Source organism: Lontra canadensis, unplaced genomic scaffold (genome assembly GCF_010015895.1).
Source record: "Lontra canadensis isolate GAN:19392208 unplaced genomic scaffold, GSC_riverotter_1.0 scaffold316, whole genome shotgun sequence".
Taxonomy (NCBI): Eukaryota; Metazoa; Chordata; class Mammalia; order Carnivora; family Mustelidae; genus Lontra; species Lontra canadensis.
The window spans coordinates 54,877-81,892 of NW_022631310.1; the positions used below are offsets into that span (position 1 = coordinate 54,877).

A 27,016-nucleotide genomic window follows, 5' to 3' on the forward strand; every position below is an offset into this window, starting at 1 on the left:
ACAGCTTGGCTAACTGTTGGAAGAGGCCTAGCTTTTGGCCGGTCAGCTTTCGATATGCCTTCCTTATGAAGCTTAACTATTTCTGTGTTTTTTTTTTTTTTTAATTTAAAGTGAGAAATGTGTGACTCTTCCTTTCGTTTGAACCCTTAGAGGCCATTGTAGGGTTATTAATTGGCCTCATTTTGGTATTGTTGTGTCTTAGGGAAGTCAGGTGGTCCAAGGAGAGGGAGAAAGACCCAGGGATGGTGGGTCCATGGAGGAGTCAGAACATGCAGTCAAGTTCACTCTTATCAGTCAAGTTCACTGTCTTATGTGGGTGTGGTTCATGATGCCTCAAAACAACACAGTAGTCCTGTCTAGGATCACTCATCACAAAACAACGTAGTAGAGATGGTAGTAATAATTGAAAAGTTTGAAATACTGTGAGAATTCCCAAAACGTGACACATAAAGTGAGCAAATGCTGTTGGGAAAATGGTGCCAGTAGAATTGCTCAATTCTAGTTCAATTCAAGGTTGCCGCAAACCTTCAATTTGTGTAAAAAAACAAAAACAACCAAACCACACACGATATCTGTGAAGCACAATAAAATAATGCCTCTGTTCATTTCTGGAAATGCTACAAACATTCATTAATGCTTAGTATATGCAATGCACTTTAAGAGATGAGATGAATAGCACATGTTCTCCGCCCTGTAGAAATCCAGTCCGGTGGGTAAGACCGATGAGTTTTGGAGGGGTGGGTACGGTGCAGGTCAGAGTAGGATTGCAACTAACAGCTATAGCGAGCTGTGTGCAGCACTAAAAATGAAGTGTAAGCCTAGCAGGTGGGAGCCCACGGGAGAGCGACTCTGACACTTGGGGGTAGGAGGCCGTTGCACCCCGTGTTGTCAAAGTTGAGGCCCGGCGTCATAAAGACCTTTCTTCCCAACCCTTTTGAGAAGTTTGTGTTTTATTACCAAGTCGGTGAGGAACCACTGCAGGTTCTTCCTGCGTGTGTGTATTACCTGATAGTCTTCTATTTTTGTTGTTTCTTGTTTTGTGTTTTCCTCAGAATTGTTTCTCTGAGGTGGCACTGCTTGATGAAAACGGAGATGCATTTTAAGATTCTGAAAATGTACTGTCAAGGTGTTGTCTGTAAAATACAGCATATTTCATAGGATCTCTCCTTTATACGGAACTATGGACATCTATAAAGGTCTGACCTAAGGAAGTTTTTCTCCAAACCAGGGTGCTTGTGAGGTGTCTCTCCTGAGTCAATCTGGTGCTTAGGAAGTTGGAAATTACTGTTTTCTACCCTCAGAGCATCAGTGAGATCTCTGCTGGACTCTTACAGATTCTAAGGTCAAGATTCTTCCAATTGGAGTCCTCACCGGTCTCTCCTTACAGAGTGGTTCTGATAATCTACAAGCTTTGCCAAATCTATCAGTAGCTCTTCTGGGGTTTTTGCCATTGGTATTCAAGATGTTTATAGCCTTTTTGTAAAATGGAACCAAGGAGAGCATTCCCCTCTAAAGTAGTAATTCATGGATGCCTAGTCTCCCCGCCCCCCCGCTGCTTTGAAGAATCGTCTTCATTTTCTCACTTCATCTGCCAGCCTCATCAGAACCTTCCTTTTGCTCTTACATCTTTTTTTTTTCATTTTTAAATTTTTATTTATTTATTTTTCATTTATTTAAAAAAAAATTTTTTTTCTGCTCTTGCATCTTTAAGACCGTTGGTTTAAAGGTTCTGTTTAGGAAGCCTGGCCTCTGGGCTTCCCAAGCTACATTTTCTGTTGATTTGTTTTATTCCTTCAAATGGGCCTTACTTTTCTCTTTCTTCGTACGCCTTGTGAATTTTTTGTTGTTGAAAACTCGACATTTGAATCTTCTAGTTCAGTAGCTCTGGAAATTAGGCTTTCCCTCTTCAGAGTTTTAGGTGATTGTTTTAGGGTGTCTCTGTGCTGGGGATCAGTCTGCGGTGAATGCTTAAATTTTCTGGCTGTATTTCCCTGGGCAGAGGCTGTGTTTTTCTGAATTTTCCCATATGTGATTTTCTTTTTCAATGTCTAGAAAAACCAGGTGCTGTCCACAAGGACATTCAGAAGCTCTATTACTCAGTGGAGGTTGGAAGAGTGGCTGGCTTCTGTGAAGGCTCTTCCTTCGTGATCAGAAGCAGCCACTCACAGGCAGAACCCAGAACTCTAGTATTTAGAGGCAAAGGTTTTTATTGCCTACTCTGGTTCCAGCAAGACAAACTGTGGGTGTGGATTTCATCTCTCGGGCTGGCCAGTAGAGTCTGGGTGACGCCTACTTCCACCTCTAATCATTGCAGTTTACCAGTCAGGGTTTCCCCTGAGAGCTGTAAGTTTTCAAGTAGACATCTTGTACTCCAGAGTTATCACTAGATACTTTCTTCTGGTACAGTTGTCTAGGTGGCAAGTTGGATTTCTGGTGCTTCCTACTCTACCATCTTCCCTGACATCACTTCCTCTACATCTTTGATCTTTATCTTGCTTTCTGGAAAATTTTTTCAGCTTTATCCTCCAACTCTGCTACTAAATGTTTTGAATGTTTTGTTGCTGTTGTCATATTTATAATTCTAAGTGCATTTTCTGATTTTGTTTTGTTTTGGGTTTTTTTTGTTGTTGTTTGTTTTTTTTGGATAATCTGTTTTTTCACGGGTGAACTTTTTTTTTCCTCGGAAGATGCTAATACAGTGTCTTTCCATGTTATTCTGCTCCCTGCATTATCTGTCTTTCCTCTGGGTTGTTTTTAACCTGTTTTCTCTCTTTCACAATGGAGGCTTTCCTCAAATTTCTAGCAATCTTTGTTCACATTTAACAAGAGGGTTCTAAAAGCTGACTGGAAGGTGTTTTAATTACTACAGCACTGTCCAAGAGGAGCATAATGTGAGCCACATATGTAATATCAGATTTTCTGGTAGCTACTTTTAAAAAGCAAAGCAGATGAAGTTAACAATATATTTTATTTTACCCAATAGAGGCATAATATTATTTCAACATATTTTAACCAGTATAAAACTTATTGATGAGATATTTTATATTTCTTTCTGCATTGTCTTCAAAACCCAGTGCATATTTTATTAACATAGCAGCACATTTTAATTCATACACTAAATTTTCATCTGAATTACTTGATCCATTTTTAGATTTGTAAAACTTAGCATTGAAAAGTGGATTCACATAGTTCTTGTAAACATATCTTGTTCTAAATATACTTAAAATTTTCGATAACTGCATCAAGTATCAGAAGAATAACTTTGATATTTGCATCCACATTGACAAAACTGTTCATCTTTTTATTGGAAGAATTGATTTGATTTTGAACCAAAAGCATATCATTTTGAAAACTGTTATTTGTTCAGGTAAATTCAACTCAGTATTATCATCATCAAATTTGGCATAAGGCATTACATAAAATGGAAACAAAGCTGAACTTGTTCATATCAACAAACCAGTCTTTACATTTGTCTTTTTTTTTTGCAGTTAACTTGCATAAAGCACTATTGATTACATTTAAAATTTGCATATTGACCCAATGTTAGAAAAATGTGTACAGTTGTCATTTTTTTATTTGTATTACGAAATGTTTCCGTTTTAACTAAATTATTTTAACTAAATTTTTCACCTAAGTAGGTAAAATTTTTCCTGTCGTAAGGAGCTTCAAATTCAGCTTATTCGTGCTCAGTGTTATGTTAAGGAGAATTATCATACTGACACTTTTTGTCCTTGATTATATGCCAGGCATTCCTTTCATTTTAAGAAACCCTTGAATTGGAATGCCTCGTACAGGAAGTCTTTGTAAAAATTCTCTTATGACTCAACCAAGGAACATTAATAAAAACACAGATCATTAAAAACATTACTGATTCCATAACCTGGCAATGGTTAATTTATAGCATTTGCACATATATATTGAAGAATTTTAACATCTGTATTCATGACTCATTAGAGTTTGCTTTGGAAAACAACATAAATATTTTCAATAGTTATCAGACAGTGGAACAAAGCAATGAGGAAAACAACATTCTCTTGCTTTAAAATTCCAGTATTTGATCTTTTGATTTAACATAGCTGGAGTCTCATTCTTATGATAGAAACTAATTTTTCTATGTCTAGCTGAAATTCTTTGACAGGTGAAAAAAATATCAAAAATTAAACCTGTCATGAGTTTGAGTTTCTAGGCAATGAATTGACATTTCTTCATAAATTTGGTTGTTCTTTGAGACAAAATGTACCAAAATTTTCAACAATCGCTGTCTTACATCACATGACTCATCTAAAGCTGAAAGTACATACTTGCAACTTTTAAAATTGTGAAACAATTAATCTTTGATAGTATTAGCAACTTCTTGTATCCTATGATCAACGTTGTTTAGGTTAATTGAAAATCTCAACTCTTGTAAATGTCTTTTTAAGTCTTATAATTTTCTAACTAAATTATCATAACTGAAATAATCATTCCTTTTTACCATCTTTCCAGCGAAGATTTTGTGTTTGTGTGTGTGTGTGTGTGTGTGTGTGTGTTCAAGAATTCAAGTATTGTATAACTGGCCAACTTTACAAGCTCAAAAATCCTGTTAAAAAGTGTTTAAATTTTTTTGATGGGAATTGCTCATTTCATGTGACTAATTTAATGGATTTTTTTTTTTTTCTGTTAGAATACTTATTGAACTCACTAGATTGTTGCTGGAAATGACAAATGCTAGCTGTTGTCTTAAATATTGTCTACTCTATCTAACACTTTTATATACAACGAGCAGCTTTTTCATTTCACTGCATCTGCAGTAAATTGCAATCGCCATTCAGCGTTAAATGTGCACTAGACCCTCTTCCCCTATTCTCTTTACTAGTTGTAGTACTCGCTTCTGTAGTGTACTGAATTCTGCCTCAGTATTATGCCTTCGTTTAAAATTTAAATGTTTTCCCGTATTTTTTTAATCTAGAAAATAACTAAAATTAAAATAGTGCATATCTCAGTTGATGATTCTGATTTGCATAAGTATCACTGTAACTTGTGCTGTCTGCCTTGGTATACTTGAACTTGTGCTAGCCACATAAAATATCCAAGTAAATGCATCGTGATGTTATTCCAGTGCATAGAAGAAAATCATCTGAATCAAATCAATCTGTTGATACTGCCTAGATTGGTGAAGTGTTTATCTGTAATCCTAGAACTAATGCACGTTCCTGTCTAAGCATTACAGTACAACATCCTACGCGATGCAACAGTTAAAGTGAATTGTAGTTCTATGAAAACAATAAACTTGTGTTTAATGGGAAGACATTGACTCTGCTTCGGTTTTTTCAGTCTCAGAATGTGGCAGTGTTCATTACCGTGGTTCTCAGTAGATTTATGTGGCTACCGTATTGGACAATACAGGGTCGGAGTAAGCAGCGCTAGCCAGGGAGCCCAAGAGATCCAAGTGGCTTAACTGAATAACAGTTCATTTCCCAGACAGGCTTCCTGCATTTTGTTGCGTTCCAACATTTTGTAGCTATGCCATTGGGAGGCCCCAGAGGCAAAGAAGTCAAGAACGGGAGCATTATACATTTATACATATATATTTAAACACTAACCTGGAAGCAGCTTAGAACCATGGGTCCTGGGGCTCCTGTGGTTGGTTAGGCATCTGCCTTCAGCTCAGGTTATGATCTCAGGGTCCTGGGATGGAGCCCCATATCAGACTCGCTACTCAGTGGGGAGTCTGCTTCTCCCTCTCCCCCGGCTGCTTTCTTGCTTGCATGCTCTCCCTCAAATAAATGAATAAAATTTTTAAAGAGATCAATCAAAAGGAACCATGGGTCCCCACTGGGTGCCAAGATGTCCCAGGTCACTGTAGAGAACTCATAGGGGTTTCCCAGGATATTTTACATATTAGGAAAACACAGCATAGCACCAACTACTATTGTCTGGACCTTTTTAGCAAATGGGGCAGTTAGGTATTTCTTACCTAATTGCGCCTAAGGGCACTGTGAAAAGCTGATTGTGGTGCTAAGGATGCTCTAACCCGGAAACTGGGAACATGTGGCTTAGAAATCATTTCTGTTCTTTTCCATTGGCCAGAAATCAGTCACATGACACCTCACCACAGAGGAGGCTGGGAAATTGTCTTCCCCTCATTGTGAGCACATGGATTGCGTCAGCCACAACCTGTCCTGATCACTATGTCCTTTCGTGATTCCCCCCACACAGTACCTATCCTCTTTTCCTAAGGGAGGCAATCCAAAGTCTGTTGATGAATGTTTCCACCTGCAAGTCCAGGGTCTCTTAGAAGCTTGAGTACATGGGAGTGGTAGGTCAATTTGTGGGCTTCACAGAAGGACGATTGTCACTTAGTTTTTGCCTTGGGGACCCCCAAATGTCAGTGTCTGTCAGTCATCCTTGAAGCGGTGTAATTTCTCAGGAAGGATCTATAGGATTCTAGAGAGGGAGCTAAACTGCCAGGGTTCATACAGCTGGCTATTGTGGGCTAGGTGGAAGAAAGCAGCCTTGTGGGATGGGAGTTGAAGTCCACTCACACCCCCGCCTTAGACTTCCACTTAATCTGTTTTCAACCTGACATCTCATTTCCACCTTCTTCCAGGGCGGAGGGACCCTAGTTAAAAGCCTTTCAGGTTCCACTTGGTAACAGTTCATACTTCAGTTTTCTCTGGGGGGTTATGGATAGATAAATGCCAAGCAAGGTAGGAGTGGTACTGTAGGCTTGAACTACTCCTCTTCCCTTCTCTTCTCTCTTTCTCCCTCCCTCCTTTCCTTCCTTTCTAAGATTTTATTTATTTGAGAGAGAGAGAGAGAGAGAACACAAGCAGGGGGAGGGGAAGGGGCAGAGGGAGAAGCAGGCTCCCCACTGAGCAGGAAGCTGGATGTGGGGCTTGATCCCAGGACCCTGAGATCATGACCTGAGCTGAAGGCAGAGGCTTAACCCACTGAGCCACCCAGGTGCCCCTTGAACCGCTCTTTTTGTACTTTTCAAGTACTATCTTTGTAGCCTCCTTGGTTGCCTCCTCACTTCCAGATTACCTGACATCTACACTTCCCAAATCTTTATAGGTTTTATCAGTACCCTTTGGAAGAAGGCAGTTGTGCCTTTTTTTTTTTTTTTTTTTTTTTTGCCTGTCCTGTCAATGCAAGTTCCTAAACAGTATGTGTCTTCATACAATATTGCTTGGGGTTTCATGTGTTTCTTAATTTTTTAAGCATAAAGAGTGATGATTTGGTATATATATTGTGAAATGATCCCCCTCTCCAGTTGAGTTAATTCATACATCCATCACTTTACATATTTACCTTTTTTTGAGGGGAACATTTTAAATTCTACTCCTAGCAAATTTCAATTATATAATGCAGTGTTATCAACTACGCTCATCATGTTACACACTAACAAGTCCTTAGGACTTAGTTATCTAATAACTGAATTTGTACCCCTTTACCAACCTCTTCCTATTTCTTACCACCTCCAACCCCTGGCAACTACTTTTCTACTGTTCCCATGAGTTCGACTTTTTCCTTTCCTTTTTAGATTCCACATATAAGTGATGCCACCTAGTATTTGTCTTTTCCTGGCTTGTTTCACTAAGCATAATGCCCTGTTTTATCCATGTTGCAAATGGCAATTTCCTTTTCTAAAGCTGAAGGATATTTGTGTGTGTGAGAGTGTTTTCTTTATCCATTCATCTCTTAATGGACACTACGTTGTTTTCATACCTTGGCTATCGTGAATAATACTGCAAAAATTCATTTCTTTGAAGTGTACAATTTAGTGGTTTTAGTATTGTCACAAAGATGTGCAACTATTACCACTATAGGGGTGCCTGTGTGGCTCAGTCAGTTAATTGTTAGCCTTTGGCTCAGGTCATGATACCAGGATCCTGGAATCAAGCCCCATATGGGGCTCCCTGCTCAGCCGGGAGCCTGCTTCTCCCTCTCTCTCAGCCCCTCCCTCTGCTCATGCTTGCTATCTCAAATAAATAAAATCGTTTTTTAAAAAAAAAAGAAAAAAAAACTATCACCACTATATAATTCAAGAATATTTTTATCTCTCCCCAAATCAATTCCATACCTATTAGCCATCACTTCCTACTTCCCCCTTCCCAATCTGTACAACCACTAATCTACTTTGTCTCTAAATTTGCCTGTTTTTCTGGACATTCCATATAAATAGAATCATACAGGGGCACCTGGGTGGCTCAGTAGTTACATGTCTGTCTTGGGCTCAGGTCATGATCTGGGAGTTACTGGGATGGAATCCTGTATCAGGCTCCTTGCTCAGCAGGGAGTCTGCTTCTCCTTCTCCCTTTCTCTCTCATTCACTCTCTCTCCCAAATAAGTAAATAAAATCTTTTTTTAAAAAATCATACAATGAATGGCCTTTTGTGTCTGTTTTCTTTCAGTTAGCCTGATGTTTCTAAAAATCTATGTTGTAGCGTGTATCAATACTTCATTCCTTTTTATGGCTGAATAGTGTTCCATTGTACGGATATACCACATTACAGCCATTCATCATTTGATGGACATTGGGTTGTTTCTTCTTTGGGCTATTATGAATAATGCTGCTATGAACATTTGGGTATAAGTTTTTGTGTGGACGTATGATTTCAATTCTTTGGTGTATACCAGTGAGTGAAACTGTGAGTGTGGTGTACATGGCAACTCTGCCTAGCATTTTGAAGAATTCCTGAACTGTTTCCCAGAGGGGTCCCACCACTTTACATCCCCATCAGCAATGTGTGAGTAAATTGGCAGAATCGATTTTTCACCTCTTTGCCATCGCTTGTTATTGCCTGTCTTTCTTATGACAACGGGTTACAAAAATCCTACTGGTTCCTCTTAATTTTTCTTAAATGGAGTTTGTTTTTCTGTTTCTTATGACCTAGGTTGTTTTGGATGATTTTCCAGACAAGAAGGCAGATTTCTTACTCCCTTAAAATTAGAAGCTCTGTAGATCTTGTTAAACTTTTTCAATTGGGCTGATAATACGCTGTCAGTATTGATGTCCTGCCTGGTTCTTTATCTGGAAATTCTTCATCTTTCATTTGTAGGCTGTTGACTGTCACTTTACTATGAAATTGCACTGAAAAAATTATATTCTTGGGACATACACAAGTTCACAGAACATAAACTCCAAATACTTGAATTGTGGACTATTGCATGCTGGCAAAAATCACAATGAGTTGTATCATATCAAGTCCAATTAGCCACTTGGCAATAGTTGTATTAAGCATCAGGCTAAAACACTATGGCAAGTATTTTAAATGAGTTAATCTTCTGAAACTAATGATATACATAATTAACTGAATTTAAGTAAAATAAAACTTTAAAAATGAGTTATTCTGAAATACTGTATTAAAAAGGGCACTCTTTTAATACTTTATTACAAAAATGCATAATTGTGCATAGACTGAGAGATGTATTTTAAAACTTTCCCAAGCTCTAGCAATAACTAAAAAATGCAATGGAAAAAAATCCTATTCACATTAGTAGCAAAACAATGAAACACACATCTTTGTGTTTTGAGTGGGTGAGTCTAGATATGGAACCAAGTACCTACAAATAGAAAACATAGTAAAAGATATATTTCAAGTCAATGAAGGAAAGATGGATTCCATAAATGATGTAGGGAAAACTGGCTTATAACTTGGAAAAAATTAAGACAGATACCTATTTTACTGTTGGGACCAAGATAAATTCCAGAAGATGTAGATGGAAGTGGGGGAAACAGGAAGCCCTGTGTTCCTCCTGTCTCCTCTGAAGTTGAAAATATTAATGCCTGCTTGGGAGGCTTTCCCAAAAAGTACATACTGTGTGGTTGTGGATCTCTCAGACTTCGGCCTTACCCTGGCTGATTATTGTCTGTCTCTCTCCCTCTGAGTAAGTCAGGAGTCTGTGGTAGTTTGGTATCTGGAAAGCTCCTATCTTGTGGCCCATGTTTTTTGCACTGGACATATTTTTTCTTCTTTTTAAAAATTAAGTGTGTTGAGGTATAATTTACATATAATAAGATGCACAGAGACTTGTGCTATTGGAGTTGAAGCCCAAGAACAGAAATCTCCATGGGCACCAGTAGCACCATGGTGGGAAAACTTGCACTGTAATTGCTGAAGGTTCAGTATGAATATCTTTGAGTTAAAGACACCAGAGGTGCCCATCTTGGGTGAGTGTACCCCCACACTTTCCTGAGTTTTCACTCATACATATGTTTTACTTTCCCCATATGGAATGGGGAGGGCAAGGACTTTTGTTTCTTTAATTGTATTTTTAATAGTGGATAAATAATTTGTAAGATTCAGAATTTAAAAAGCACAAAATGTTATATAGTGTGAAGTTTCTTTCTTATCCCTGCCCTTCAGGCACTCCTCAGTTCTCTTCCCTGGAGACGAATTGTATCAAAACTTATTGATACATACCTATGGAACAATAAATCCCTTCCTTGGTGTGATGTTATTAGACTCAGCTGCCTTGAGACCACCATACATTAGCAATGATTATTTCTTCTCATGTAATAAGCAATGAGGGTGGTAACTTTATGACTTCACTAATTTCTACAGGAAGGTAGCTAAATGTACTGTGTCCCTAATACAGGCTATGCATTATGCAGGTGTTTGTGTTTTGTTTTAAAGATTTTTTAATTTTTTATTTTAGAGAGACAGTGTGTATGCAGTGAGGGGAAAGGGATCAAAGGAGAGGGAGAGAATCTGAAGCAGACTTCCCACTGACCTTGGAGCCTGACGCAGAAATCAGTCCTACAACCCTGAGATCATGACCTGAGCTGAAATCAAGAGTCAGTTGTTTAACGGGCTGAGCCACCCAGGTACCCCTATGCTGGTGTTTTAAATAAATTTGTAATACATATATAAAGCTGATGATACTATCCTCACTTTACAGATCAGAAAAAAAAAAAAAAATCAGAACTCCAAAGTCACCGAAGCAGTAAACTTTTGGACTCCAAACCATTAGTTTGCACCATAAGCCAGAAGGAACAGTAATAGGGAGTGAGGTGATTGGCCATTATCCACTGTGAAATTTTCACTCTCTATTCCAATTACATACCAGTTAACTGTGTTTTATTAGGTAGATGAAACTCATCACAATGACTGTTTCTTAGATAATAAAGGTAAAACATATTTTTACTAAATGGTTAAAAAGAAATTAATCATCCAAATGCTAGATTCCATGTGTCATTTTTTTCATGCTTTCACTATTGTTTTTCCCAAATTATCTCCTTTCAGCATTCCCATAAATGCAGCTGGCATGTTTTCAAATCCTTCAGTGATGTATTCGTGGTATTGGATTTTACCCTGTATCAGAACGACAACAAATATAACAGATTAATTTCATATTCTAAATGATACTCTTCTCATCAAATTAATCAGGTACACTATGGGAAACCTGGAAATCTAAGATGGAGGCTCTGTCCACCCCCCCATGAACTTATAATCGATCTTGGGGCATGATCCACAAAGTACAAATAAAACTTTGATAATAGGTATTAGATCACAGCATAATAATAGGAGAAGTGTCACAGGAAGTGAACAAGCAATTTCTAAGTAAATTATATGGGAAGTTTAATAAGGTGATGATCTCAGAGGAGATGGAAGAAGATGGAAAAAGGGGCCCCCTTGCAGGATATTATCTGCTTTAATCCTTCCGGTTGCTTCATGATGTAGCATCATGGCCTCTTTGATCCCTGAAGAGGCTGAGCCTGTTTGGCAAATGTAAATACCATGGTAGTGTAATAGTCTGCCCTCACATCCAGCCCAGATTCTTTCAATATATGTTGAATATTCATTTAGGAGTGTGAGAGGGAAGGGTTCATTTACTGAGGATTTATTTTTCTTTCTACTACAAGGCAGTCTACTAAGTGGAATTAATTTACATTTTCAAGGTTTTTTTTTTAAAGGGGCCTTATGTGGAGACCGGAGTTACTTACTTACTTACTTTCCTAATATACTGACATCACTTACTTTCCTAATATATTCCAGTGATGGCTCAGCACCTGGTATGGATTTACAGAGGGACTGTTTGCCTGGTGGTCGTGCAACTAATATGTATGGAAGCTGGGATTTGAACCCTTGACTAGAAAGCCCCAGCTTTTTCCTGTTCTTAAAGAGACAAAGAACCTGGAAAGGGGTTAAAAGCTGTAACCCAAAGTTTAAAAGTTCAAAGTAGAGGATGAATACTAATATAAAAGTGTTAATAATATGGTAAATTAAGGTACAGCATACAGGGGGGTGCCTGGGTGGCTCAGTAGGTTAAAGCCTCTGCCTTCGGTTCAGGTCGTGATCCCAGAGTCCTGGGATCGAGCCCCGCTTCGGGCTCTCTGCTCAGCAGGGAGCCTGTTTCCTCCCCTCTTTCTGCCTGCCTCTCTGCCTACTTGTGATCTCTGTCTGTCAAAAAAAAAAAAAAAAAAAAGTACAGCATACAGGGCCTATGGAAACTCTTTGTACTGACTTTGTGATTTTTATTTTTTTAAGATTTTATTTATTTATTTGACAGAGACACAGCAGAGACAGAGAGAGAGAGAGAGAGCACAAGCAGGGGATGAGGCAGAGGGAGAAGCAGATTCCCCACTGAGCAGGGAGCCCAATTTGGGGCTCGATCCCAGGACCCTGAGATCATGACCTGAGCCAAGGGCAGCCACTTAATGACTGAGCCACCCAGGCACCCCCTAACTTTGTGATTTTTCTGTAAATTGAAAACGATTCTAAAAGAAAAGTGTATTTTTCAGAAGGCGAAGTGATGAGGAAAAAAAAATAAGAGAGAAATTAGGGGCGCCTGGGTGGCTCAGTGGGTTAAGCCTCTGCCTTCGGTTCAGGTCATGATCTCAGGGTCCTGGGATCGAGTCCCGCATCGGGCTCTCTGCTTAGCAGGGAGCCTGCTTCCCTCTCTCTCTCTGCCTGCCTCTCTGTCAACTTGTGATCTTTCTCTGTCAAATAAATAAATAAAATCTTTAAAAAAAAGAGAGAGAGAAATTAGGCCAATTTACTAGTTACTGAAAACAAAACTGTCATTAGGTCCATTCTGTCAGAAGGAGGCATGCAGGACCCCAGCACAGTGGCTTCGTGTCATCAGCTGTGACCGTGGGAGGGATAGATCAGATTTCACCAACAGGGACAAAGAGGATCCACACTGGGAACTTAAAAATCATTCAGCTCTTCTCAGCTTCCTGGAAAGAGCCCAGCTCAGCACTCCAAGTGCTGGACTGGGAAAAGCACCAAGCTCCGTGGCTGCCAGAAGAGCAATCTTTTGCTCTGGGTTGGGAAACGATGATCAAGCCAGGAGCTTAGAAGTGTGATACTGCTTCCCCTCTAACACTAAAATGATGGCCCTTGGTTGCTATGCAGTGTTCTGAATAACCATGTGGTGTACGGTGGGACAGTATCACAGCACGGGACAAGGGGATAGGCTTCTCCTGTGGATCTGAGGTCATGGCCCTAAGAAGACACCAACCAAGGGCCTGGAAGCCCACAGCACGATTATATACATCTCCGGATGTATTCGACAATGCACAAATGTTACCGCCTTTGTGGAGGTTACATTCTCACCACAGGGAGACGGGCGACAAATATGCGAGAATTATAGAATACATTATGTTAAAAGGTGATCATTGCTATGGGTAAAAGCAAGATAAGGAGGATCAAGAATGAAGGGGGATTGCAGGCACACCTGTGTGGCTCCGTCGGTTAAGCATCAGACTCTTGGTTTCTGCTCAGGTCATGATCTCAAGGTTGTGATCTCAGGGTCATGGGATCAAGCCCCTCAGTGGATTCTGTGCTGAGTGTACAATCTGCTTGTCCTCCCCCCACCCACCCTGGCTTGCAAGCACACACACTCACATGCATGCTCTCTCCCCAAAAATAAATAAATTTTTAAAAATGAGGGGGGATTGCAATTTAAAATAGGGCCATTTTAAAAGTTGCCTCATTCAGCAGGTAGTTTTTAACAAAGTCCTAAAGGGAATGAGCAAATTAAGGAAGCAGTTACAGAGGGACAGAGGGAGGTGGGGAGAGATTGGGCAGAGTGAGCACGGGGGTGAATGCTAAGAAATAAAATTACAGAGGTAATGAAGGTCAGATCATGTATAGCCTTGTAGGTTTTATTCTATATGAAATGGGGAGTTTTGCAGAGATCTGAGCTGAAGAATGACATGGTTTGTTGTGCTTTAAAAGGTCACTCTGGCAGCTGTGTTGGGAATTGTCTGTTGGGACATAAAGTCAGGAGATCACACAGAGGCTCCTGCAACATCCAGGCTAGAACGGATGGTGGCCTGGACATGGGTGGAAGTAGCGGAGGTGGAACAGCTGGCCAGATTCTGTGGGTATCTTGAAGATTGAGCCAACAGAATTTGCTGACAGAGGAGGTGTGGGTGAGAGAAAGAAAGGAATCAAAGACATGATTTCAAGGTTTTTAGATTGAGCAACTAGGAGGATAGAATTGCTGTAACTGACATGGTGAGATCTGTATATGGAATGGGTCTGGCAGGAAAGATCAAGACATATTTAGTTTTTGACGTGTTGAGTCAAAGATGTGTATTACTCATGCGCGTGCAGCTGCTGCTGAGCAGCCAAGAGTCCGAGGCAGAGCCCCAGGCTGGAGACAGACGTTCAGGAGCCGTCAGCATCTGGAGGATATTTAAGGCCAAGAGCCAGGCTGAGCTATGTAAGGGATAGGTAGACTGTGGGTAGAGAAGAAAAGAAGCCCAGTGAACCCAGTCCCATCCCTTGGGACACTCTGTTATTCATTTGTAGAGCAGGAAAGGAGCTGGCAGAGGAGGAGATCCTCTGAGAAGGACAAATCTTCGAGGAAAACCGAGAGCCCAGGGAAGAAAGTGTACTGAGGAGAGCGTGATCACCTCTGTCAAATGCTCGCCACAGCCACAGGATGTGAGCCACTGACCCTTGCAGTTCACAGCATGAGGACATCATCAGCCTTGACAAAGGCAATCTGGTAGAATGGCAAGAGGGTACAAGCCTGATACGTGGGTTTAAGAAAGAATGGACAGAGAGGAACTGAGGACAGTGAGTGTAAACAACTCTCTCTGGGATTTTATTCTAAAAGGGGGAGCAGGGAGATGCACCTGTATTCGCCGTGGAGGTGAAACCTATAGTGTGGAGAGGGAATGGGTTCTTGTGTGCAACAGGGGGACAGTTACCTCCATGACCCACTGCAGCAAGTCTTTCAGAGCCTTCTGGCGGACCTCTCCTTGCCAGCGGGTGACGATGAACCCTTCCATGCGGAGCTCCTGATAGATAATGTTCTCTGGGGGTGGGCCTGTGAATGGGAGGACACATTTAGGTGACAGGGTCCAGGGAGGTGGCCGTGGCAAAAACACAAGCAGTACAAGTCACGTCACTGTTCTAGATTTCTCCACTCGTTTCTGATCCATGGGGCTCTCCATAAATCAACCTGGCCTCTGAGGCAGTCAGAATCACAGTCCCCAAAGATGGCTGTGAATTTCTTGCCTTGCGTGGCAAAAGGGACTGTGCAGGTATGATCAAGTTAAGAGCCTTTAGCTGAAGAGATTATTGGGTATTACTCAGTGGGCCCATTATAATCACGAGCGTCCCTGTAAAGGAGGCAGAAAAATCAGAAGCAGGAAAAAATGTGCAATGCTGGAAACACAGATCAGAGTGAGTAAGAGAGAGAGGGAGAGATACTGGGAGACTCTGTGCTGTGGGCTTTGTGGATGGAGGAAGGGACCACGAGCCAGGGAATGCAGCAGCCTCTAGAAGCTGGAAAAGGCAAGTTAACAGCCAGTTGAGCCTTCAGAAAGAATTCAGCCCTACTGACCCATTGTAGACTTTTGATCCCCAGAACTATAAGACAATAAATCTGTGTTGTTGCTAGCCACTAAACTTGAGATAATTTGTCACAGCAGCAATCGGACTGACACATACTCAGAGCCCTTACACAGGCCAGGAAGCCAGCAGATGTTCAGCCTTCACCTGCTAGGGGCAAGACCCACCAAAAACGTCCTGAACAGTTCTATGGAAAAGAAAGAGGTCCTGAAGATAACCTGGGGAAATATTTCTGTGCTACTCAGGCATAAATACCCTGATAGTCCCAATACTTCACATGTTCTTTTCTTTATGACTTACTGCACTCATTCTATGGCATAGCCCTTTCTCTTGTTCTCTTCTCAAAGCAGATATAAAAAAGCTATTGAGAGAGCCAAGAGAGAACAGATCAAGAGGCTCAGTGATTCTACCTGTCCCGGGCCTCATCATTTTGGGATACCATGAGTCGGCCCAAACAGCGGTCTCGCAATTTGGTGTGTATGAGAATCACATGGAGAGTTCGTGGAAAGAGGACTCTGGCTGCTCCCCCAATTTCTGATTGTGGATATGGAGTGGATCCCAAGAATCTATATTTCTATAGTTCTCAGGAGAGGATGATGCTGTTGATCCTGGGCCCACACTTTGAGAACCACCAGCCTAGAAAAAGCCCTAGGCTACCGGGCAGCCTATTAAGAAGGTAGTACACTTCTGTGTGTGAGAGAAAAGGGTGTGTTGTTGTCTGGCTTGTTTTCCCAAGGATCTGAAGGGACCGGAAACCGAGGGAATGACCCCTGAGCATAGTGTGAAAAGTTCCAGGAAGTCAGGTGAAAATGCCCAGGAAGAAGAGCCAAGGTGACTGGCAGAATTTTTTTGTGACGTCCTTGGTGACTGGCATCACTCAAGCTGAAGGTTCCCACTCAGTATTTTGAAGAAAGTCACAGGAGCAGTAAGAAAAATGGGGCTTTTTCCTAAATCAAAAGAAACTGTTGCAAGATGAGTGAGACATGAGGGTGACACAGAAGAGTGGCACATCCAGACGCTAGGTTCCTCTGGCACAAAGAGGGCTTCTTCAGAAGACCCACAGCAACCATATTTCTTTTTAGGTTAGGGATTGGAATCCTTATTTCCTCATCTTGGAAGGGGATGAAATACTATTTCTGGGCTTATCCGCCCTGATGGGAATACGGTTTCTTTATTGGGATCAATAAGAATACGGCAGGGAGGGAAAAATAAAACAAGATGAAATCAGAGAGGGAGACAAACCATAAGAGATAAACTGAAGGTTGCTGCAGGGGAGGGGGGTGGCGGGATGAGGTAACTGGGTGATGGGCATTAAAGGGGGGCACTTGATGGAATGAGCACTGGATATTATATACAACTGATGAATCAAGAAACTAATAATACACTATATGTTAATTAATTGAATTTAAATTAAAAAAAGTTGAGGCACCTGGATGACTCAGTTGACTATCTGCCTTTAGCTCAGGTCATGATCTCAGGGTTCTGGGACTGAGCCCCATGTTGGGCTCCCTGCTCAGCGGGAGTCTGCCTCTCCCTCTCCCTCTACTTCCTCCCCGCCAACTCATGCTCTGTCTCTGAAATAAATAAAATCTTAAAAAAATAAAACAAAGTATAGTTAAAACCCATCAAAGAAAAAAAAAAGAATGTGGCACTTTAATGTGGCATTAAAGCCGGGAAATAATTAATTACCCCTGAGCTATCCTAACAGTGAAATATGTCAGAATTTCTGGAGATCAGAGGCAGGGCAGAATCTCGTCTAAAATGGATGGACAAGGCCAGCTGATGTCTCAAAGACCTATCTGAGCAGCTGAACTTCCAAACCCTAATTGCTAAAAAGACTAGATCAAGTTACTGGACCCAAAATATTTGGCTGTACCTAATTGGACTACGGTCAAGAAAATGCATCCTGGAGCTTTGCTCAATGGGCAGGCAGAAGATTTCCCATGATTCTAGCTTAGCTTCAGTTAGGAAAATACAGGGGAAAAAGTCTTTGACAATAAGACTGCCAAATGTACCTGGAGTCTTCTTAGAGAAGGTAGTATCTTTGATTTTTCACAACCAAGAGGGAATCTACAAGCTGTCCTTTCTCAGCCCCTTCCAGTCTTGCTCACTTGTCTCAATGTGGTTGTGGGGTTGTTGACTAGCTGGGCTCTAGGGTTTCATTCCCATAAGTGAAACCCATCACGGAATGAACACCCAATTTATTTATGGCTATCCTTCCAGATCCCGAAGACACTCTCCAAGATTCCTTTTTGCTCTTTTTTCTCCTTTTTTTGGACCACAGATAAATCTGTAATCTCACGAACAGCACAGAGCTGTGGCAGTCTTGAGGGACGCCTGCATGGCTCAGTCTATTGAGTGACTGACTCTTGGTTTCCATTCGGGTCTTGATCTCAGTGTTGTGGGATCAGGCCCCATGTTAGCTTGGGGTCTGCATGAGATTCTCTCCCTCAGCCTCTTCTCCTCGCCTGCACTGGCTCCCTCTCTCTCTAAAATAAAGTTTAAAAAATAAAACAAAACAAAAGAATCTCAAAAAATAAAAAAGAATTGTAGTAGAGAAGGACTCTGTATGAGGAGTTCAGAAGACCTGTCTTTTAGTCTCTTGCTGATAGGATTTAAAAAGCGTCTGGTCAGGGCACCTGGTTGGCTCAGTGGGTTAAGCCTCTGCCTTCGGCTCAGGTCATGATCTCAGGGTCCTGGGATGGAGCCCCGCATTGGGCTCTCTGCTCAGCGGGGAGCCTGCTTCCCCTTCTCTCTCTCTGCCTGCTTATGATCTCTATCAAGTAAAAAATAAAATCTTTAAAAAAAAAAAAAAGCCTCTGGTCCTCTTGTCATTCATCTCCCAACCCACGGAGTAAGAGGCATGTATCATGTCTCTCAGAGAAGCAGGACTTAAGGAATACAGTTCTCTAGTTGATACTGCTTTTGGATCTCTGTGGTATGGAGGGGAGGGGGCGGTGTCTGCATAGGAGAGTGGAGAAGTGGGGGACAGTGGCACAGCAGAAACAAAACAAGGACAATCCAGGAACAGAGGGGAAATGCACACTCCTTTCCCTCTCATTGGAAATGGTCAGTTTGGGGGAGCCAGGGTGTCCTGCTGCTCTAGGAACCACCACCACTACCATCGGAAGGAAATGAAAGCTCATTGTTCCCTTTACCCGTCAAGTCATCCTCCCCCCAACCCCATACCTCCCCAGCAACGTCTCAAGTATCCTACAGAACCCTTACACTGCACCAGCCAGACCAAGGTGTTCTGTTTCTAAACCAAATCATGGTTTCCTTTTTACAACTTTGCCCAAAACAATAGGTAAAAAACGAAAACTTTTAAAAATTATCAACATGCTTCTATATTTTTAGATTCTGTTATTTCTCGATATCAAAATGTGATACAAGCTATTTAGTACAAATATATGAAATTATATAGTTTTAGTTTAATAAACACTATTTCATCAAGAATATCAGGAAGGCTTTTTAACATTTTGATAGTCACTGGCCTATAGCACATCCATGAATCTTCTCCTTGTCTCGTCTTTCTACCTCTGTGATCACGTGCATGAGCTCATTACCTGGGGGAAGCGGGCGAGTACTATTGTATGTAGAGATGGCCCCACATATAGCAACTCTTCCAAATTTCTTCATCTGGGGAATAACAATGTTTGAAAACTCTCCACCTACCTACACAGACAGGATGAAAACAAAACCCATGTTAAATAATCTAAACACTAGAAGACTCAGGAGAAGTCACATCCATCATTTCACAAAATTTATTCTAGAATTAAAAAAAAAAAAACCTGATTGAGTTAGCACAGCAGTGCAGAAAATTGCAGTTGGAAAAAGACACGAGAGGCTGGGCATTTCTATTTGTAGGAACATACCATATATAACTTATACGTTTTATTTTATTATTTATTTGGAGTTCTCTGATCAGTTCAGTAATCTCATTGCCCCTATTGAAGAGCATGGAAAAATACTCAAAAGTCACATCAAGGACAAAGCTGGAGGACTCACACTTTCCAATTTCAAAACTTACTACAAAGCTGTACCAAGCAAGACAGTGTGGGCACAGACATATAGATCAACAGAACTAACTTGAGAGTCCAGAAATAAACCCTTACTTTATGGTTCATTGATTTTTGACAAGAGGGCCAAAACAATGTAATAGGAGGAAAAAATAGTCTTTTCAACACATGGTGTAGAATAACTGGATATGGAAAAGAATGAAATCAGACCCCTTCTTACACAATACACAAAAATTAACTTAAAATGTATCATGGACCCAAATATAAGGCTAACACCATAAAACTCTTAGAAAAAAAGAAAAAAAAATAGGAGTAAATCTTTGTGACCTTGGATAAGGCAAGGCCTTTTTAGACATGACACCAAACGCCCAACCAACAAAAGGAGAAATAAATCGGCCTTCATCAAAATTTAAAACTTTTGTGTTTCAAAGGACACCATCAAGAAAGTGAAAGAAAAGCAAAAAAGAAAGTGAAAAACAATTCATAGAACAGGAGAAAAGAATTGCACACCAGAGCCAATCCTCCTTATTAGTATATTCCGTATTTGAGAATGGGATTACTTGCTAACATTTATTTATAACCCGGAAATCAACACTCACAGAGCTTGCCTAATCATTTGGAGACAAGCCTAGAGCCGCGGAAGAGACACAAAGTTCCCAGGCAAGGTCAACAAAGGCCAAGGCTCTGTCTTCTTTTTTCAGCTCTCCCAGAGATTACTGGGGAAGGAAAGCAGCAGAGGGCAGTGCAGAGTGGATAAAAAAGCTCCAGCTCTGGGGCTGGGTAGATGGAGTGTGAATCCCAAATATGGGATGAGTTTGTGGGGCAGCCTCGGGTAAGCTTCTTACCACTTCTGAACCTCCTTTTCTCTTTTGAAAAATAAAGAAAGGGGCCCCTGGGTGGCTCAGTCGTTAAGCATCTGCTTTCCACTTAGGTCATGATCCCAGAGTCTGGGGATTGAGCCCAGCATTGGGCTCCCTGCTCAGTGGGAAGCCTGCTTCTCCCTCTCCCACTCCCCCTGCTTGTGTTTCCTCTCTCCCCATCTCTGTCAAATAAACAAAATCTTTTTAAAAAGGAAAAGAAAAATAAAGAAAATAGAAGCTTGTAGGGAAGAACTGTTTTTAGTATTTAAGATGATAATCTAGTTGAAATATGTACATAAATGTACATACTTCCCCTAGAAGCAATGGTTCAAGGTTTGTGGTGCTTGATAGAACATAACTACAAGGAATATTGAGAATTGACTATATCTGATAAGGGACTTATCAGAGCTTTTATGAAGAACTCTTAAAACTCAACCAACAACCCAATTGAAAAATGGGCAAGAAATCTGAACAGACATATCTCCAAAGATATACAAATGGACAATAAGTACATGAAAAGCCATTTAGTATCATTAGCAATTAGGGAAGTGAAAATCAAAACCACAGTGAAATTCTACTTCAAACCCACAAGGATAGCCATAATAAAAATCATAGATAGTAAGTGTTTATGAGGATGTAGGGAAATTGGAACCCTCATACACTGCTGGCGAGAATGTAAAATAGTGCAGCCATTTTGCAAAATTGCTTGTCAGTTCCTCAAAATGTTAAATATGGAGGTGCCACATGACCCAATAATTCCATGTATAGGTATATACCCAAGAAAAATGAAAACATATATCCACACAAAAACTTGATCAGGAATGTTCATAGCAACATTAAGCATAATAGCCAAAAAGTAAAAATTACTCAGCTGCTCATCAATTGATGGATGGATAAATAAAATACAGTATATCCAGGCAATGGAATATTATGTGGTCATTAAAAAAAAAGGAATGAAGCCCTGAAACACATTACGACATGGATGAAACTTGAAAACATGCTAATGTATAGCGTAAGAAGCTAGTCACAAAAGACCACTTTTGGGGGCCAATGGGGAGTGACTGTAATGAGTATAGCATCATCGTCCCAGGATAATGAAATGTTCTAAAACTGATTGTGGTGATGATCGTACAATTCTGTGAATGTACTAAAAACCACTAGGTTCAAAGCTTAAAAATGGGTAAATTATTATCTCAATACACCTGTTCTTTTAAAGGCATATTTACTCTCTTTACATATTTTAGGTGGAAACTCTAAAAGCATATTCTTTTGTATAGTAGTTTGTTAGTAAATAAGATATTAAGTCCAATTTGTACTCACGTTATCAAAGTAACAATCATAACCATCAGGAGAGGCTTTTTTCAAAGTTTCTTCTAAAGACTCTACTGTTTTGTAGTTAAAGGCAACATCATATCCAAGCTTTTTAAGGTAGGCAACCTTTTCATCAGACCCTGCTGCTCCAACAACTTTGCAGCCCTAAATGGGGAGGGAAAAATGGAAATCATTTATAAGTCAAAAGCATGAACCAACCCCCCTCCTAGCTAGTACAGTCAGGTTCCCCAATAACACCCTAAGTGCTGAGCCTTATATATGAAGATGGCCATATGGGCCAATAGGTCTATAGGTGAAATTAGTCCTTGAATCAGCCTACAACCCAACTTGTAACTTCTGCTTGCCTCTGACCAATCAGTAGATTCCAGTCTCTGTGGTTATATGGTTTACAGCTCGTTTTAAGTTGCTGGCTTGACAACCTTTATATTTGACTCTCTTGTTTCCTTACTTTTGGTCTTCTCTTGCAGTTACTTGCATGCTATCTTTTGGTACAGTGGTCCTTTAGACTATAATCTGGGCTCAGTTCTGGGACTCTCAGGCCCCTTGTCAGCCCTCCCAGTGACTGCCCCCTTGTTCTTTGATTTGGGCTAAAGCATTGGACTAGATCCTGTCTAATCATAGAGGAACTAGAGAACATTCTGAAAAGCACTTTCAGGATGAGACTAGAGACTGTATTGGTACAGAGAGTAGCTCTTCAGAAATCTCTCATATTCTGAATATATCTTCAACTTCTAAACAAGACCCACTCCACTGAATTCTGTGAGAGTGGGAAAGGTCTACTCTGTTCACTATTGTGTTCTCATTGCACACTGTGGGTGTTGAGTAAATGTTTGGCACTTGGAGAAGCCACTTACCTTGAGCTTAGCTATCTGCCCCACCACAGAGCCCACCGCTCCTGCCGCTGCATTAACCATCACTGTTTCTCCACCCTTCACACCACAGATGTCAAGTAGACCAAAGTAGGCTGTTAGCCTGAGGGAAGGAAATTAAAGATATGTGGATAGATTTGTTGCTTTCCCTTATAACTCATTCAGATACATCCTGAAGGCATTCGCGACAGCCCAGCGCTGTGGGTCCAAGTAAAAGACAAAAAATTAAAAAAAACCCACAGGAAATGAATATTGCTGACCACTAATGGTCCATCTCCTCCTTAGGAATAAAGATGATGGGAACTAGAGAAGAAATGGAGACTTGGATGGAAAGGGGCTGAACCTGTCAATCCCTAGGTCAAGTCTCAGAAGCAAGAGAAGATCCACTCGAGGACTCCTAGAACAGTGTGTCCTAGAACATGTGTGTCCTAGGGAGAGGGCGAACTTCGTGAGCAAAGCCTCCATGTCATCAACAGGACAGACAGAATGGTATGTGGTGTCTAGGCACAAGGGGGTCCTGGAGAGACACTGGGAGTTTTCCATGGCTCCTAAGTGGGATGGAAGAACTTGTGCCATTTCCCCATCTCATCCCAAAGGGGATGTCAAAGTTAGCTTGCAAAGAAAGAACTACAGGGTCTACAGAAATGCAGCTCAGACAGTACTGACAAATACTGGGTGAAGAATCCACTAGCTTGGATGGCCAGCCTGGAAGGCGATGTGGCAGAGGACTCAATGGGAAAAGGAGACTGGTGTAAGACTAAGACAGATCAAGTTCAAGAAGTTGTTGTCTCCCTTCTCCTGACACAGAATCTGTGTTAGCTCTTAGAGCTTTGCATCAACCTTAGGGATAGGAAAAAAAGGAAATCCTGAGTTTTAAACCTGAACAATGTGAACAATCACTGAATTTATTATGTTTTTGCACCCCCGAGTCTGAGGCAATGAAATCTGTATCCACTATGGTGATTGCTAAGCCGCTTGCAAAATTTCAGACAAATACACGTAAAGTTATTTCCATACAAAACAGAAATTATACGTCTGCCTCTGAGTATATCTGGGACCCATTAGGGTTGGAAATTGAAGGTGAGGCAGTGAAAGGCACAGAAATCTGCACTTTTTCTGAGGACCCAAAAGCTAATATTCCCACAGTGTTTTTTGAAAGTTAGATGGAGTACCACCAGCCTCAGAATCAACTGGAGTTTTACGAAAAATTTGGATTCCCAAGCCCCACCTCAGACCCACTGATTCAGAAATGCTGGAACATGAACACCTGGATTTTATACAACCAGGTGATTCTTAGGAATCAACAGAACCACCATCCCAATGAACGCTGAAGCCAGAGTGTGCTGGACAAGTTAGCGTAACCTCAAATGCGAAGCAGAAGGTGCATTTTCTGATTATGTCATTCCACCCATAACAATCAGTACCCCTCCCATCCCAATTTCCATTCTAGAAAATTCTAAAATCAGCTCTCAGTTAGACATATTGACCCGAGATACACAAGGCCTTTCCCAAACATCACACCCTTCTAAAAATGGAAAAGAGGTAAGATGAAGTCAACAGAAAAGGAATCTTAGAGGAAAAATTAAAGGCACACTTTGGTCTAAGGGGGACTTCAATCAATAACAGATTGGAGAGCAAAACACACGAACATCTCCAGCTTAGCAGAGAAAACAGAGGTCCAATGAAGGAAGCAACACAAACGCTGGGGGAATGTTAAACCTCTGGAGCCTGGAGAGCCGCAAGACATCCTATGTGCTGACCACATTCTGAACAAACTATTTTAGAAAACCAGAATGTCATGTTTTTGAACAAATGAAATAAACCCATGAAACTCACCCTGTCATGCCCACTGTTCCCAGAGCCAAAGACACTGGGATGGTGTCCGGCCACTCTGCGGGTAGCTTTTCCAGATCTTTCCCATCAGAAATAGAGTGTGTCATCCAGCCTGAACGAGCCACTACCAGAGCTCCTGCTGGGAAGGCTGAGTTTTTACTTTCCACAACTCTGCAAGATAAAGCACATTACGACATGGGAAACCTCTTTCAAGGGAGTTGGAATGCTGCATGGGTGGTTTCCTAAAAGGGCACTAAAGTTAATAATCCATGATTAAATATCCCACCACATCTCTCCATCGTAATTCCACGCCGCTGGTTCCTCTGCCTCCTTGAGAGAAAATATGGGCCATTAGAGCGGAACTCCCTGAACTGGTTCCACATCTGTCCCAGTCCTCACCCACTCCTCTCTAAAAGGCATGTATCCTCGGGCTCAAGGTGCCCTGGACACCAGCCTCTTCTGTTCTTCACGGGCCGCTCTCCATCCCTAGCCCCTCCTCTTCCCCAAATCTATAGCACTGTCCTCTCCAGCGCAGCCTTTCAGCCCTGCTACTCTACTAGGGTCACAACAACTTCTGATTGCAAAATCCAGTGGACACTCCTCATTCATTATCTGATTTTACCCTTCTACTGTATTCAACACTCTGGGCTACCCAGACTCCTCCTCATTGGTTTCCATAATATTGACTTCACTGGGATTTTTGCCTCCCCCTCTAAGCTGCTTCTTTTTAGTCTCATCTGTGGACTCTCTTTCTCCCACCTTCTCCCACTGTTACCATTTTTTACTGTCTCCCCCCCCCCGCCGATCATGAAGCTATGTAACACATTTATTTTAAGAAAATTTGATATACGAAATAAAAATATCGGTTCTATAGAGGGTATCATGCTTAGCAAAATAAGTCAATCAAAGAAAGACAACTATCATATGATCTCCCTGATATGAGGAAGTGGAGATGCAACATGGGGGGTTAAGGGGGTAGGAGAAGAATAAATGAAACAAGATGGGATTGGGAGGGAGACAAACCATAAGTGACTCTTAATCTCACAAAACAAACTGAAGTTTGCTGGGGGGAGGGGGGTTGGGAGAAGGGGGTGGGGTTATGGACATTGGGGAGGGTATGTGCTATGGTGAGTGCTGTGAAGTGTGTAAACCTGGCAATTCACAGACCTGTACCCCTGGGGATAAAAATATAAAAAATAAAAAATTAAAAAAATATATCGGTTCTAATCCCACAATACAAAGATAACTGCTAATATTCTGGGGTGTGTTACGGCAATCTTAAGGATATATTTTGAAATGTATATTATGAGAATGCAAACTGGTGCAGCCACTGCGGACAAAGTTATGGAGAGTTCTCAAAAAATTAAAAATAGAACTAACATATGATCCAGTAATTCCACTACTGGGTATTTGCCCCAAGAATATGAAAACACTAATTCAAAAAGATACATGCAGTCTCTTGTTTACCCCTGAATTCAAAAAGATATATCCACCCCAATGTTTACCTATATTATTTACAATAGCCAAACTATGGAAGCAACCTAAGTGTCCACCTATAGAAGAATGGATTAAGAAGATGTGGTTTATATATGTGTGTGTGTATATATATTAAGTGAGAAAAAGCAATTTATTGTAGGGCAAATAATCCCATTATTTAAGAAAAATTATAAATACTAGTTGGTGTACTAAACAATTTTTGAAATAATAATACATTAACAACACACACACATACATATATACATACACAATGGAATATTCCATTCCACAATGGAATATTACTCAGCCATCAGAAAGAAGTCTTGCCATCTGCAACAACATGGATGGATTCAGAAGGCATAATGCAAAGTAAAAGAAGTCAGTCAGAGAAAGACACATACCATATGATCTTACTCATATGTGGAATTTTTTTAAAAAGATATTTAATTTATTTATTAGAGAGAGAGCATGTGTGCAAGAGAGAGCAGGAGCAGGGGCAGAGGGAGAAGAAGAAGCAGACTCCCTGCTAAGCAGAGAGCCCAATGTGGGGTTCAATCCCAGGACCCTGAGATCGTGACCTAAGCCAAAAGCAGACACTTAACTGACTGAGCCACCCAGGTGCCCTCATATGTTGAATTTAAGAAACAAAACAAATGAACAAAGAAATAAGGAGACAAACAAACAAACAAAAAATAGACTCTTAAATGAAGTCAACAAACTGGAGGTTGCCAGAGGGAAGGTGGGCCCTGGGGGGATGGGTGAAATAGGTGATGGGGGATTAAGAGTACACTTAATTTTTTTTAGAGATTTTATTTATTCACTTGACA

General features: G+C 40.9%; 1 protein-coding gene and 2 long non-coding RNA genes across 6 annotated transcripts in view; 1 reads left to right on the top strand and 2 right to left on the bottom strand.

The window, feature by feature from the left end:
- The window catches only part of LOC116862748, a 19,683-nt gene extending 8,875 nt beyond the window's left edge, over positions 1-10,808 (bottom strand). Inside the window, exon 1 of the long non-coding RNA XR_004381687.1 lies at positions 10,011-10,808. This is a non-coding gene — a long non-coding RNA (uncharacterized LOC116862748). The remainder of the gene's footprint in view (positions 1-10,010) is intronic.
- On the top strand, positions 3,469-26,647 carry LOC116862750. The gene is made up of 3 exons (XR_004381688.1): positions 3,469-3,596; positions 8,197-8,198; positions 26,629-26,647. It is a non-coding gene; the product is annotated as an uncharacterized LOC116862750 (long non-coding RNA).
- Positions 11,050-27,016, bottom strand: part of LOC116862746 (prostaglandin reductase 1) — a 24,215-nt gene continuing 8,248 nt past the window's right edge. For all 4 annotated transcript variants that reach the window (XM_032850155.1, XM_032850156.1, XM_032850157.1 and 1 more), the window contains 6 exons: positions 24,717-24,884; positions 22,866-22,983; positions 22,000-22,155; positions 19,367-19,475; positions 15,155-15,273; positions 11,050-11,300 (listed from right to left, as the gene is read on the bottom strand). In XM_032850155.1, coding sequence (XP_032706046.1) covers positions 11,190-11,300; positions 15,155-15,273; positions 19,367-19,475; positions 22,000-22,155; positions 22,866-22,983; positions 24,717-24,884 — 781 coding nt within the window. In that variant the 3' untranslated portion in view covers positions 11,050-11,189. The remainder of the gene's footprint in view (positions 11,301-15,154; positions 15,274-19,366; positions 19,476-21,999; positions 22,156-22,865; positions 22,984-24,716; positions 24,885-27,016) is intronic.